This window comes from Filicampus tigris, chromosome 16 (genome assembly GCF_054856515.1).
Source record: "Filicampus tigris isolate MCC_2025a chromosome 16, RoL_Ftig_1.0, whole genome shotgun sequence".
Taxonomy (NCBI): domain Eukaryota; kingdom Metazoa; phylum Chordata; class Actinopteri; order Syngnathiformes; family Syngnathidae; genus Filicampus; species Filicampus tigris.
The window spans coordinates 10,403,548-10,419,362 of record NC_141232.1 but is presented as its reverse complement, the minus strand read 5'-3'; the positions used below and the strand labels follow the sequence as shown (position 1 = coordinate 10,419,362).

General features: G+C 39.8%; 1 protein-coding gene across 1 annotated transcript; it reads right to left on the bottom strand.

Moving 5' to 3' along the window:
• Window positions 1-33: 33 nt before the first annotated feature.
• litafd (LITAF domain containing) lies at window positions 34-6,972 on the bottom strand. Its single transcript, XM_086056381.1, has 5 exons — window positions 6,828-6,972; window positions 3,241-3,287; window positions 3,061-3,153; window positions 1,557-1,755; window positions 34-854 (listed from the first exon to the last, which is right to left on the bottom strand). Exons 2-5 carry the CDS (start codon window positions 3,281-3,283, stop codon window positions 737-739), a joined length of 453 nt encoding a protein of 150 aa, XP_085912507.1. The 5' UTR covers window positions 3,284-3,287; window positions 6,828-6,972; the 3' UTR covers window positions 34-736.
• Between the last annotated feature and the right edge of the window lie 8,843 nt (window positions 6,973-15,815).

Below are 15,815 nucleotides of genomic sequence, written 5' to 3'. Positions count from 1 at the left end.
AAAAAAAATAAAATGAAGACATACACAATATCATTCATATAGACTATTTTTATTTGACAAATATAGTTCTAAAATAATTAGTGATAGTACATGAGAGAAGTCTTACTGTGGGATTTATGGAAGACATTTACTTTATTTTCCTATTCAAGCATCTGTTTCATTTTTATTTTTCAAAAAGATCCAAGAAAATAGCATAGATTTTTTTTTTTTATTTGCAATATGATTCATGTGAGAAAATTCTAGCTATAACAAGTGATTTTGCTATAAACTTCCGTTTTCATTAGGATAACAGTTATTTTACATAATTGGGTTCAAACTTGGTGCTGTACATGACATCGTTGTCAGTTTTAATTCCTTCATAAACAGAGACATACACTTATTCAATAGCTTACTCTATTGCGTTGTGGCACAAACATGACAATTCCCACTTTTCAATTTCACATGATTGATCCCTTTAAACACTTAATATGTGTATATGTATGTACAAGCCTTCATTTGAACTATGTATATAATAATCAACGGTGTCAGAGCTGAACGATAGGTGAGATATTGTTTGTTGTTGCTGTAAACAGGAGGAAGACGTGCATGGGAGGAGATGAATGGGATTGCGCCATGGTTTAACATGGAATCCATGCCAGCTCAAGCAGGCTCACCCATAGGAATAAGTGACTTTGTTGTTGTCAATTCGGTGTGGGGTCTTATTTTGACCAGTGTGTGTATGTGTGTGGGGCGGGGCTCAGTCACAGCATTTCCTCTTCTCCACATGCAGCAGTCTATTGCAACGGGGGCATGTGTGATGCGCATCCTTGAATTTTTTGAAGAGCAGGGGAAGCAGGCAGCAGCACAGCACCAGCCTGCACACACACACATGCACGCATCGGTTGGCGCCCAAGGAAAAACAACCGATCAGAGACAGTAGATGAGGAGATTTGCTGAAACTATGTCGGAATATCCAACTCCGGAAAATGTACAAATGCAACTAAGGGTGTCTTTGATTTTAAGTGAATTGCTGGTAGATGCTGGAGGCACTGCTGCTAGTTTGTTATCAGAGGCCTATTTTCCCTCCACAACTCATTCATTTGTCTCATGACAAAAATCAAACAATACCCCACGAGGAAAAAAGAATCAGCGCAATGCATCATGGGTTATATATGAATTTCTCACGACCGTTGTTGTTCACTACTTTCAAGATGTGTTGTGGGACACATTAAGGGCATCATACAGGTGCCTGTACTTGCTATATGAACCTTACTGCAAAATGGCACACTCACTATATAATGGATAGGGAGTGATTCTGAACACAAGTAAAAGCGAGTGTGTAGTTGCCATGGCAACCTCGGTCTCATTTTAAACGGGATGTAAAGTAGTCCCCCACTCAGTGGCGGTTTCTGACATGAGCAGCAACACACCCCAAAATAAGGTAATAATAATAATAATATGAATGTATTCATATTTGCTTATCATTTTATATGTTTTAAAATAAACACAAGGTCCGCTCAGGTGTGTTTTTCATCCGTGTGCGTGTGTGTGTGTGTGTGTGTGTAGCTGTCGCTCACCCGAGGCAGACAAAGAGGAGAGCCATGAGCCAGGCATACGTCCCTGGTTTGTAAGTGACGTTGGTCATGACTTGCTGCTGGCAGGAGGGGCAGTTGGTCATGCCAGAAGTGTAACCGAGTGATGTGTCGTAACTGGTAAACTTCTTTTTGCCGTCGCCGTCGAAGCCTGTGCTCAAGCCAGCATTTCCACCCGTGTACACTGATGGAAAGGAAGGAGCAGTAGGAGAATTAATAAATGCTTTTTAACCTCTGAACTGTGATATAACGTTTGTTTATTTATTCACTTATTGTTCTCTTTTACAACATCTATACGTTCGCTACATTCTTAAACAATCAAGGGTCAAACAAGAAAAAATATGAAGTCGACATTTTGCACTATATATATATATATATATATATATATATTTTTTTTTTTTTTTCACCAAATGCCTTGCTATACCCCAGTTGGCACCCCTGCTGTTGGCCATGGATTAATCAATACTAAATTCAATGTTCCTGATATTATCTGCATAGTGTGTATATAAACAGTTTAATCACCCATTGGGGGAAAAAAATGGTTGCGTCCTACTGCCAACAATTAAGGCAAAAAAAAAAAAAAAAATCAAGTGCATTTTACCTTGACCATCACAGGCTGAACACAGACAGGTAAGATACAATTTATTTGTGGCTGCTGTGTTTAACGTCCAAATGGTCTGCCGAGTATGACAACTTATGTGAAATGTTATGTAGTTAGCAGGGTTTTTTTTTAGGTATATTGCTGCTTAATGAGGTGCCGCGTCAGGGTTGACTTTATTTAGTTTATATTGAGGCTTCAATTGCTGCCCAGCTATACTAAAATATGTTTTATAAACCATACAGCTGTAGCTGATGGCGGAACAACAAGTACTTCATTCATGGCAGAGATGGGCACGTTCCCCTATTTGGCCGGTCCGTCCTCCGTCCGCAACCTGGGCACCCTTCCGTCATCGCCCCTCCGTCCTTATTCATCAAATAATCCGTCCCTGTCTATCCTCATCCTTACGCTACACCAGTCCGTCCCACCCCACCCCTGCCCCAACAACAACAAAAAAAGCCTGTGCATGAAACGGTAGGAGAGGGGTTTCATAATTCATGAACGTTATTTAAAGCTCATTAGCTAGCTACTTTCCTATTCACATCCACTTACCGGCTGGGAGTATCTTGTGAGTAGATTGAATTGTTTACAACTGTTCCTGTGGTGGAATGCCCATCTCTGCTTCATGGAAAGTTCTTTTACACTTTTTTGCTTGCTAGCACATCCCTCTCTCTCTCTCTCTCTCTCTCTCTCTCTCTCTCTCTCTCTCTCTCTCTCTGCCTGGGTGTCATTCGCCCCTCAACTGAACCTCCTGCCTCACCTTTGCTACCCCAGGGAAAACTTTTGAGTGCCACCTGGATGTATGTACGTTCGTATGTACACACGTATGTATGTATTCATTGACAATAATATTTTTTATAAGCTATTACGTGTGAGAGAGAGTGTGTTTACCTGGTACGGCGGGTGTTACCGTTTCTGTGCCGACAGGGTTGAACGGAGTATGCAGATGATAAACTTTGATTTTTTCTCCCGTAGGTTGGTCAACTAAAAGCAGAAAAGAAACAACACATTGATGAAAAACACAAATGATGAGAATGATGATGACGACGATGATATTGACGCTGAGCTTACTTGGAATGGTGTAGGGAGGAGGATGTTTTACATCTGAGGCCATGGTGCTACAACGGAAGAGAAGAGAATACGTATGAATAGTCTGCAACTTCCAAGCGTTGTAACGCCGCTTCCTGCCTCTAGAGGGCGTCAGAAAACGTGAGTGGTGGCGCTTGAAGAGTCACGCAAGGTATGTTTTAGGTGCTGCTGCTGCATTATTGTGTGCATGTTTCCTGTCAGCAGCCTGCCAACGCCCGGGCGTGGTCCCCACTTGGCGTGGTTCCTTTTGGGTGTGGCTAGCCATTAGCGCGCTGATCAATTGGATTTAATTGCAGTCTTGTGTTTTGCCTTGCTTTTTTTCCTTTCACACACAAAAACAACCGGTGCTGCAGCAAGAAACTGAAGGTCATCATAACTTATTTTGCGTGGAGACAAATTATGTCTCCAAAAAGAAATTATTAATTTAATTATTAATCAACACACTGCGGTAAGTTGTTTTCATAAAGCACCCTACGCTAAATCACAAAAGTGGTCCTGGTCATGTTATTGATGCTCAAAAAGGCCTTTAATTTCTTGCAAAGAACTTTTAGAATTATCCGGTCACGGTTATGTTTTTATCATTCATTTACACGCACTGCTGGAATGCAAAAATATGCTCATAAAAAGAATATTGACAAAGCGGTGCAAGAAGTTCAGAAACGCAACCAATAGTTCCTACAAACATTTACACTACCCGTGGAGTTAAGGCTACACAGAAAGTGTAGTGAGTGTATTTTTGCAGATTACAACTCATGTGTCACGAGTATAGACATCTAGCATCTACATTGATCGGTTCAACCAGCCTCCCTACACTTTTTAACGCATTCATCAAGTTGAAAACAACAACATAAAAATGTCCAAAAGTTACAAATGTATTAACACACACACAATCACTCATTGTTGAGCATACAAGTGTCTTGGACACTTGACACGTGACAGAGCAGATGTTGCTTTATTATCATCGCTTCTCATGCCCACACGCACATATGCACACAAATTCTGGTAAAGGAATGCCGCTGAGCGGCATGTTTTTGTGTGATGAAAGGGTGTGCCGAGCCAAATGTCGGTGACTAACGTGCTAGCTTAAATGTGTTCAGGATTGATTTCAATGCTCTGATCTTATAGGTGTTAATGACCGGCAAACTCAAAGAATTCAATCATGCTTGACATCAATATTTAAGCATTTCAGTAACAGAAAATGAACTGATGATTTTCAGAGGCAAGATGGGATTTTGTCTTTCTTTGTTTGGGTGGCCCAATCCTTGCCCATCTCACTTAGTAGTTGTAGTAGTACCGTAGTAGGGAAGCTGGTTCACATGGTGTATCACGCCCTTTCTGGATGACTTAGATTTTAGTTGAAAAAAATAGAAATAATGAATTGCAATTTTGTTTTTTTGTTTTTGTTTTTTTACCAGTGTGCGTGTGGATATGTTGCGGCCAACGCAGCTCATCTCGGCTAACTGGTTGCTCCCTCACTCTTCGCCTCTTACCGCGAGCAAACGCCATGACGTGCATTATTGTGCTGAGATTCCATTATGTGCAAGAGATGAAAGGATAGGCTTTGTCTGAATGCATAGTTGCATACTATTGCCATGCGGATGCTCCTATCCGCGGATGATTTATGGAGCAGCTGATAATGACTTTAGGGCTTGGCTCCCAGAGACATTCATACGTCACGTTGTTTAAAAATTGGTATCACAGGATAAGCAACAGGGCAGGGATTTGGGACCGGTGTGAATAGAAAATGATGGGCCCTTCAATTCTGTATATTGAAAATACAATTTTCTAGGGGCCAGTCAGTTATGGAACCTCGGAAGCACTTTTCAACTTCTATTTCTTACATAATTGCATAGAAAAGCTTAACGACAACTATACGTTCTCATTCCTTTTCACATTCACATTCACAGTCAGTGAAGCAAGCTGCTGTGTCAAAATGTGGATGACTTGTATAAGAAAAGGTTCATGATCAGGTCAGTCTGCATTCTGTGGTCACAAGAAGAGTCAAAACTCCCCACCTGCGTCAGCTCGTCAGTCACAGGCATCACATCTGAGCCAAAGGTGTGGTCTGACTGCATGCGGCATCTGTGCTGGTCTAACCAGACTCGAGGCGGAATGTTCATCATTCTCTGACTTCCTTTAATAAGCTCACAAAGGAGCAGGCAGCCACGGGTAATTACCTAATTAACACGTGACGTTTGACGTCTCACAGCAAAATACAACATACAACTGAAAAAGTAATGACGATGATGATTAAATGACTTGAATTTAAACAAAATGATATGCCTATCTAGTAGCATATCATTTTGCTTCAAAGTGAATGTACACATTAAAGTAATAAAATCTCAATAACCAGGCATAATAACCTCTGAACAGTTTTGAGGCCGAAACAGTTGAAGTGATGTGAAATAATCTTTAGCTGGGATATTCAATCTTGGCGAGATTTGAGTTTTTGCATTGTTAATGATGATGTTCTAAAAACATAAGCAAAAAAGCTTGCTAATGCTCAGTGATGGCGCACCAAATTTACAAGGTGCACCGGGACTCAATTCCAGTATATGGCATCGAAAAGGGAATTTTAAAGCTGAGATATTGCCTCTGTACATTTCTGCCAGAAGAGAGCGTATAAGAAACTTTTCAGAGCGGAACTTTCATCACACACAAGACGCTGGCTCAAGTTTTATGGTGAGTAAAGAATATCACTTTGGTTGGGCCCCACCGCTTTAATGTCACAAATTTAAAAAGCTATTTTCTAGCGACCACATCAGACAGGGGACAGGGGAATTTTTAAGTATGAGAATTCCCTTAAAATTGTGTTGTATTTGGATGAACAACAATAATAATGAAGGAACAACACAATTCCAAGAAGGCAAGATAAAGCTAATACAAGAGAATGCCAGTTCAAACATATCAGGTGTTATGTTTTGTTATCAATGCCAATTAATCCAATGAGTAAGTAAACGGACGTATTCACAATTCAGAACATACCGCGCTTCTGCAGTGTAGCATAAATTTAATCTTCTGTACTACAATAATGCCTTCATTCTTTGACAATGTCAACACAGCTACTGTGTTGCAGAGCTGCCATTAAAGTTATGGCTGCACCTTCAGAACATAATGACATTGTTTGCATTGCCACTACCCCAAGAAGTTAACATACCTACAAATACATACAAAACATAAAAAAAGGTTCCTATCGCGTGATCGCATCAGCCACAAATGTCCTGAATGGTATGTCTGATACAAAAAGAGAACTAGCGTGATAATAGCGTGATAATCCACTTCACAGGTCAATTTCGTATCTCAAAAAGCTGAAATTTGGATCAAATTAGATACCTCAAAGTCAACCAAACTATCGTGAATCTACTTTGGTCCCATCTATTTTATTTTGCAAATCAGAACATCCTGCAGTTGTGTCAGTCTTGCTTATCAATAGAACATGATTAACGCCCCTCAAAGACAATGATGACAATGATCAATCCCCCTTTTTGATCCTCCGTCAACATAAATCCTGACCCCTGTGTCATTACATATCCATAAAGAGAAAACGATCCATCGAGTGAGAATCTCACCTGGTCCAGGGGCTGGTGTCAGTGTGCAAAGTTGTGAGCGAGTTGCTGCCACTACTGCCGCTATCGACGGTCCAGACGCAACACCACTGCCAGGTGTAGCTTTGTCACCTGTACCTCTAAACCCTTGCCTCACCCCCAACACGCCCACGGGCCCCGCCCTCTCCGCCGAGACGCCGATATGCACGAGCCATTCTCGCTAGGCGTAACTAAAAGATTTCTACTTTGTTCTTTGTCTCTGGCAGATTATTGAAGGAGTGTGTGTATGTGTCACTCACTAAAAGGGAGTCAAACCTGTTCCGCTCCTGCTGAGGTGTGCTGTAAAACACATCGCTTAAACCAGCGGATTTGAAGATCTTTGGGCCCTTAAATGGGACCTCGGGGCCACAGACTAATACTCAATGACATGAGTTTATGTATGAGTATATTAGGGGAAAAAAAACAATTTTCCTCGAGACAGTCATGGCAAGTATAAAGAAGTGCAATTGCTTTGTTTGTTACTGTGCCTAAATAATTTTTAAGGCATCTTTACTAGGGGTTCTCCGATTGATCGGCCACCGATCGTGATCGGTTGATGTCCATGAAAAGTCGATTAATGCCATTCATTGCCGCCGATCACAAAAACTGATCACCCGCAGCTCGTACTTTACAGCCTGCGGCCAACTAGAAACCGGCCAGTGTGTAGCGTAGCGTCCCCTCCCACAGTAAATGAATCATAATATGTGCATTTTCGGAACTGTCAATTTGAAATAATGTCCTGTTTTTGTATCATAAAGCGATGGAAATTTGGAAATTTTAAAATGTATCGGACGGTCTCACTCATGATCAGTATCAAAATCGGCAGCATAAAACCCTGATCAGAACACCCCTAATCTTGACTTTATTTGTCTGGTGATCTTTTACTTTTATTCCATAAATTTGAAAACAGATATGTCTACTTTCTACTCCTGACTTTGTTCAAGTAGGCTTGTTAATTTTTTCAACGCAACAATATAAAATAAGATGCAAACGGGCCATTTCAGCAAATCGGTGCAATTTGCATCACTTGGAAATAAATTGTATAAATGTGTAGTAAAATGAACTGCAAAATACATGCATGCAATACAATTGAATTGAAATGAATTCCTTCCCCTTTGAAATAGTGATGGATAGGCTGGCAGATGAGGATGAGACTCAAATCCCGAAGGATCATAATGTGGAAGGTGGAAGCAAGAAAGAAAGCGCTGCGAGAAAGAGGAATGAAGATTTGTAGAAGTAAGATGAATAAAACTCACCTCTGTTACTAAGTACACATTTTGAGTAGTTCAATAGGATGTATATGATCAGATTTAGAGTTGAAAAACGACAGAATTTTAGGTTTATTTTGAGACAATTACAACAAGCAGATGGCACCATATAGATGGCACATTACGATACATGAATACATAATTGTCATCTCAATATGGACCCATGAGCCGTATTGGGTCCAATTTTTTGGAAAGCCCATCCTTCTTTTACTCTTGGCTGCCTATAAAACACTCCGAACTTTAGTATGTGGAATGAATCAACTAGTAACACAGATGTGCAAGTGCAACAAAAACAAAGGAATGTCACAATTTATGGAATCTCATAAAAAGCCGTGAACATGCCGCAGGGGAATATTTGGCATGTCATTTACAAGAAGGGAAGGGGAGAGGCGTGGCAAATAAGTATTTGACAACATAATATTCAGAAAATAATTCTCTGCATAGTAAGAGTGAGGTTAACGTCAACCGCAAGCGATCTTGACTATCAGAGTTTCAGTTCATGTCTGATAATCATACAGAGTCAGCTGTAGAATCTATAAATGGATAAGCAAAAGGCTTGAAAAAAAATGCACTCGAGTCCAGTGTTCCCCAATTAAGAGAAATTGGACAATTCCTGTGGCACACCTAATGATCTCTCATGGCACATTAATTGTAATCACTGGTCTGGCATTAGAAATTATCTAAGAAGTGAAAGGTGACTTTTCTTCCGGCTGAAAATTGAACAGCACTATTAAGATTGAAGCAGCCTATTTTACTGTGGGTTTTAGGTGGACCCAAACAAAAGGCAGCAAGCCAATGGGAAGTTTTCATTTCACTCAAAGGAAGAACGTGTCTGGAAGGCATGATGAGCGGAGGACAATAATTAGTAGGCAGTCCAAAACAAGCATCAGACACCAGCGATTGGAGCGAGACAGGCAAGTAGAACACAAGGGACAATGCACAGGCAGTAGAGAAATTCAAATTGAAAGTGAGCACAGCTGAATTGAATTAGAACAAGGGGCACAAAAGTTACTAGGAATTTTAAAAGCGTAGTCCCAGTAATTGAGCCACTGAAAAAAAAAACAACACATCCCTCTATTCATTTTGAAAAATCGAAAGACACTTAATTTGAGCTGACTTAACAATTGGAGACGGACAGTTTTGTTGACAAACATAAACAACTGGCCATTGTGGCATCGCCAACCAAGTAACACTACTAACGAACTATCGGTAGGTTTGGGGCGGAATTTAAGGATGAACCTAAAATTCACTATTACCTTTGAAGATGATTTTAATTTGTGATGTCATTTTCAGTCGACAACAAGTGACAAAATGGCCGCCCACCGAGATGGATAAAATTTTTGGTATTTTGCTGCTTAATTAGTATTACACAAACGCCATATTAATCCAAATATCAACTTTAGACTAGTGGGGATACATAGAACACATTGTTGTTACGAAAATTATTTTTGGGGAAATTTATTCATTATCATGCTGTGCATATTTTTACTTTATGAGACCAGGACGACACCAAACAATTCATCAAGAGTACCTCATTGCGAGGCTTCAAACAGGATTTTCTCAGGGGAAAGTGGCCACTTAGCTAAATGTGTCGCAGTGTGTCATACTCAGGTTGCAATGTAGATACAGAGAGACTCAAAGAGTGAGAGAAAGGCACAGAAATGGCCGTCCTTTGTACATTTTTATGGATCAAACACATTATGCGAACAACTGAAATCTTACAATAAAACAGTAAAACTGGCAAGATCTTCCTATTTCTCAAACCTCATTACAGTCAATAAAAACAACCCCAGGGTTCTCTTCTCCACCTTTGAACTTTTAACTAGTTCTGATTTTAATAAGTCCCCACAGAGACCAACAGATGCTCTCTGTGAGGACTTTGCAGACCACTTCAGAAGTAAAATCGATGACATAAGATCCAGTCTTTTAGCCCGTCAAAACACAAGTTTTAATAAACCCGGACAATCATATTTACATGAGGAAACACTGGAAAGTTTTGCCCTGGTTGATGCAAGGACACTTGTTCGAGTTTTCTCCCAGGTAAACCCAACAACCTGCCTTTTGGATCCAATTCCCACATTTCTTTTTAAGACATTTTATGGATTTTTTGAAGAACAAATTTTAAATATAGTCAATTGCTCTCTTCAGACAGGCGTCTTCCCCGCTGCCTTTAAAACGGCGGTGGTGAAGCCCCTTCTGAAGAAGAGCGGTTCTGACCCGAGCGTTTTTAATAACTACAGACCCGTATCCAACTTACCGTTTTTAAGTAAGATTTTAGAAAAACTGGTTTTCATCCAGTTGAATCATTTTTTAAATACAAATAATATTTTGGAGAAATATCAATCTGGTTTTAGGATGAACCACAGTACGGAGACTGCTCTTTTAAGGATCTTAAATGATATTAGGTGCACTGCAGACGTGAGAAAACTCACAGTCTTGGTGCTACTGGATCTAAGCGCTGCTTTTGATACAGTAGATCACCAAATTTTATTAAATAGACTTAAAAATCTAGTGGGCATCTCTGGTACTGTTTTTGACTGGTTTTATTCCTATCTCACAGACCGATATTTCTTTGTAAGTATGGATACTTGTTCCTCTAAAACTCATGAAATTAAATGTGGGGTTCCTCAAGGTTCGATTTTAGGCCCCTTACTTTTTAATCTTTATATGCTTCCCCTCGGGGATGTCATCAGGGGACACGGCATCAGCTTTCACAGCTATGCTGATGACACGCAGCTGTATATTGCCGTGTCTCCTGATGACACAGGACCCATTGATACCCTTTTAAATTGCATTTTAGATATCAAGTCATGGATGGCAGATAATTTCCTACAGCTCAATGAGGACAAGACTGAGGTCTTAGTTATCGGTCCCGAAGGTCAGAGAGAGAAGCTTTTACCAAAACTACACATTTTTAATCCCTCACACTGTGTGAAGAACCTTGGCGTCATTTTTGACTCTGAGCTCAGTTTTATTCCTCATATTAAAAATGTAACCAAGATTGGTTTTTATCACCTTAAGAATATCGCCAGAGTCCGCCCGTTTCTCTCTCAGGCTAACACGGAAGTGCTGATGCATGCCTTTATTTCCTGTCGTTTAGATTACTGTAATGCCCTGCTCTCTGGCCTCCCGAAAAAGAGCATTTCACCACTGCAACTACTGCAGAATTCAGCCGCTCGGGTGCTGACGAGAACCAGAGGGCGGGAGCACATTACGCCAGTTTTGAAATTGCTGCATTGGCTCCCTGTGTGTTTCAGGATCGATTTTAAAGTACTTTTATTAGTTTATAAATGTGTTAATGGTCTTGGGCCATCTTATTTATCTGATTTGCTTTTATCATACCAGCCCTCGCGGATCCTGAGGTCCTCTGGCGCCGGCCTTTTATTTATTCCAAGGGTGAGGACCAAAATGCATGGCGAGGCTGCATTCAGCCATTTTGGTCCTCACCTTTGGAATAGCCTGCCAGAGGATGTCAGGTCTGCAGAGACTGTTGATATTTTTAAGAGGAAGCTCAAGACACACCTTTTTAGTTTGGCTTTCAACAACTTTTAAATAATTTATCTTTTCTTTTGATTGAAGATAATTCTATGTTTTGCTTTGAATGTTTTAAAGCACTTTGAGTTGCATTTTTATGTATGAAAAGTGCTATATAAATAAAATGTGATTGATTGATTGATTGACCTGTTGTGAATTTTGTTGGTCAGCTCCTTGTTTGAAGACAAACTGTGCAAATTGTGCAAAAGATACTGACACATTGAACAGTTGGACATGGATTCACAAGTTTACACAAAGTCCAATTAAGTTCACTTTTTTTTGTCCTTGTGCAATGAGTATGATAAAGTAAAACCATCTGCCTAAGAGAAATCAAGCTTTGGGTGAAACCGGGAAGAGTTCCACAAGGTTCTGTACTTGGTCCATTAACATAGATTCTTAAGCAGGTGACATAGCTCATAGCTCAGCTTGAGAAAACAGGTGAGCCATGATTGGTCGTTATCTGAGCCCTGAGCATTTGTGATGTCATTTTCAGTTGACAGAAGTGACAAAATGGCCGCCCACTGAGATGCCTAAAAAACGGGGGGGATTTGCTGCTTACTCATATTGCCTTGTTTCAACTAGTGGGCCTGCATGGAACTTATTCTTGAAAAAAATATGTTTGGGTTGACTTCCCGTTTCAGGCTCCTCCGTGAGCACCATCCGTTTGGAGATGGCTTTGAGGTTCTTCAAGTTTCTCCATGCTTTTTCTTTTTAAATGTAGCCTACATTGCCAAAATATCTTACGCTATACACTCTGAAGTCACTCCACCATCATCTCCCGTATTGGATGTGCCATATGAATTGTGAGAAAAGTGAACAAGTTACAATCCGAAGTTACAATCCAGGCATCGCCCCGCCCACATGTCAATGGGTTCATCATATTTTTGGGGAGGACCACTTTAGCAAATAAAGTACAGGTATGTCTACTTCATATATCTTGCTAAATTGATTTGTTCAAATATTTTTTTCGCCGCCAAATTTCTTCTCAACATAAATGGAACAATAGTTTTATACTTAAACACTTCATTGGCAGTTTCCCTGACCTGTAATTTCCAATACAAAATAGGGTGTTGACAAGGGAAATAGTGCTTTTGTAATAATATAGTGGGGTGATTATATCTTGATGTGATTTTTACAGTGAGAAATGCCCTGTGGAGGAAACAACAACTGCAATGTGGGCCGTCATGGAAATGAATTTGACACCCTTGCCTTAGATAATCACAGCAAGCCTAACTCAAGGACGTAAAATAAAGACCTGGATGACCTACAGTTGACGTCAATTCAAACCAGAGAAAATTGTGGTTCTTGGGAGTAGATTACCTGGCAAAGGTGTAACTATTAAAGCATTTCTTGGCCCGGATGTCACTGCAAAGAATGTCAAACTTTACAGATGACTAATCTTCCACCTCTGTAATGTTAGTAAAGACGCTTGTAGCCTGTAAAACTAGATGCACATGTGACAGGTTTGCCTCTCGACGATAGCAATTCTCTTCACATTTTTTTGTAAGGATTCTTCAACTACTCCACGTGAACAAAATTGCATTTGTTCTGATCTCGCTCCACGACTTTCCCGTCCTTCGTTTTGTTGCGCCTGTGTCATAGCATCTCTCCTCCAAACACATCTGAGGAGGATTGTACGCCTGTTCGACCGCATTTTTCAACCATTTGTCACTGGATCAGCATGTACAGCGCTAAGCACACGTTTTTATTTCCATTTCAAAACTTTATCTGCGCTGTAAGCGAAAGCTGGGGGCTTTTGCATATTTCTAGTAATGACGTCAAATTTCACATGATTTGCAGGAGAATTTTTCACCCCTCCGGAGAAGAAACACACATCAGCAATGGTATCCATAAAGGTAAAGGTGTGTGAGAGGGTGTTGCCTGCGCTGATGATGTCAAATGGGTGAGGTGGTGGTATGTGCGCGTCTGTTTCGACGGGCCTGACGGACAACATTCCTGACAGTAGAGCCATCCTCACAAACGCTGTACAGTATACTGCAACTGTTGCATTGTCAAGTGTTGAAATACACATGAAGGCTGACCTTCTTTTTTTGGCTCAATGACAAGAAAACTATGCTAGTCATACTGTCTGATAAGTTCTAAACCAAAAAATTCCAGTACAGTAGACTTAGAAGGGGACAAGTGGTGTTTAACATGCATGTATTCCAAATTAGAGCTGTAAACTTGGTCGAATCAAAAGTAGAAAATTAAATCAAAAGAAGTAAATTACGGACAAACTTGTTTAAAGAAAATAAGGTGCAATCTTACATTTAATTTAGTCTCACATCCAGCCCCAAGAAGTGCCTTAGGGCAGTGCCTTTAACCAGAAGTGGTTTCAACTTTTTACACCAAATATGTTGATGTTAATCTGCAATGTATCCCCCCCCCCCTCTGGATTCCAAATGTGGGGTGGCAGAAGGATTGTTTTTGTGTGTATACAGTGAGATGAGATGACATAGAGAGTGAAATAAAGAGAACTCTGGACACAACTATGCACAACTAAAAAAAAAAAACCACATCTGTTAACTGACACAATTTACACCAGCACAATCTAATACAACCGTTGTACCAAAATACTTCCTACACAAACATAATGATATTCAATTTTGACTTCTGCCATCGAATGGATAACCATTTAATTGTCCTGCTTGTCACAATATGTCACCGGCATAAATAGATGAACAAAGATACATTATTTGTAGCAAATCAATAATAATTTTCACAGCAATTATCTGAAAATTGATAGTTTCCCTTGACATATTTGATAATGACTCATGGCACATTGCCCCATATCCGTCCTGTTTTAGATTTCTCCCTCCTCTAACACACCTGATTAAAATAATCAGGATCATTATCAAGCTCCTGCAAAGCTTAATAATAAATAATAAATATACACACAGAGTAAATTGTAACAGGGGGTGAATATTTTTTTGTTGTTGCTTACAGAATAAAAAAAAAAAATCAAATGTCCCTCTGACAGCAGTGGTGAGAGGTCAGTAATTTAGGAACACAACCAAGGTGGGTGGAGTAGAAGCTGGAATGGACTCTGCCTCAGCAGGTATATAAACTCTGAGTGGAGAGAAAGTACACTTTTTATAAGATTGTATACACGACACACTTATGTACACTGTTCAGCTGACCTCCACTTAATACTAGATCGTTATTGTCCACTATATTTTATATTAAAGTCGGGCCGGAATATATCCCACTGTGTTGTTGGCGTTCTACGTGAGGTGATAGCCACCAAATAGGTCGCAAGCTAGCAAACTCACTTGGGAATTTAAATAATGACGCCGAGCTGTTCTGCAAATTGTAAAAGGAGAAATAATACAGTATATGGCACTGAGTAATGTTGCATTCTTTGTCTACATGTTGCTGTACCGTTTGTTCTCAAGCCACTGCATAGGGTTGAAGCAGCAACATTAAGTAGATGCTAGTTAGCGTTATAATTAAGCTAGTGGACTGAAATGCTAAGCTATGTATTTGATTTAATTACATAAGGTGTACGTCATTTTGTTTTATATTTACTTTGACAGTAAACTTGAATGGCAATAAACAGCTTCAAGCCTTTTTTTGAAGAATTGTCCACTATCTTCCAAACTGCTTTAGTTGTGAAGTGATTTGAGTTCACTGCCACCTTACAGCACTCGTAGGTCTACCTCACAATTTTGCTCGCAAGGCAAAGCTAAATAACAGCCGAACATTTGTTTTTGTTTTGTTGTAAAAATAGCAACATAGCTGTTTGCGTCAATAAAATCTGCTTCTTTGTCACAGTGACTGTCATCTTTATGTAAATTTTGTAATTAAATCTGGAGCTTGCTTGACAAGCCTTGCCTTTTTTCATTCATTCTTTTCCACTGCCATTCTTATGCAGTTAAGATGCACTGTCATTGCCTTTGGGCATCGAGGAAAATTTGTTCATCTGACATAAAAATCTGTTTCTGAAGCTTCTATACACAGTATGGTTTTTTTTATTGTTGTTTTTTTGTGTTTATTTTTACTAGGGTCTCCGTTTGCTTTTAAATTACCACAAATCATGTGAAGGAAACTTTAAACCAGCTCCAGAAATCCTAAATGTCATCTTATCTTATTAGAATAAAAGACATTTAACATTAATTTTCATCAACTTTCATTTCAGCTTTCATGAAAGACAAGTGGTATACTGTATATT

Bases quoted from the DNA above. Each gene is read 5' to 3' on its own strand.
- litafd (XM_086056381.1), bottom strand. From the start codon at position 3,283: ATGGCCTCAGATGTAAAACATCCTCCTCCCTACACCATTCCAA. The intron at 3,154-3,240 runs GTAAGCTCAGCG...TTCTGCTTTTAG, and splicing joins TCCTCCCTACACCATTCCAA to TTGACCAACCTACGGGAGAA. The intron at 1,756-3,060 runs GTAAACACACTC...CCTTTCCATCAG, and splicing joins GGTAACACCCGCCGTACCAG to TGTACACGGGTGGAAATGCT.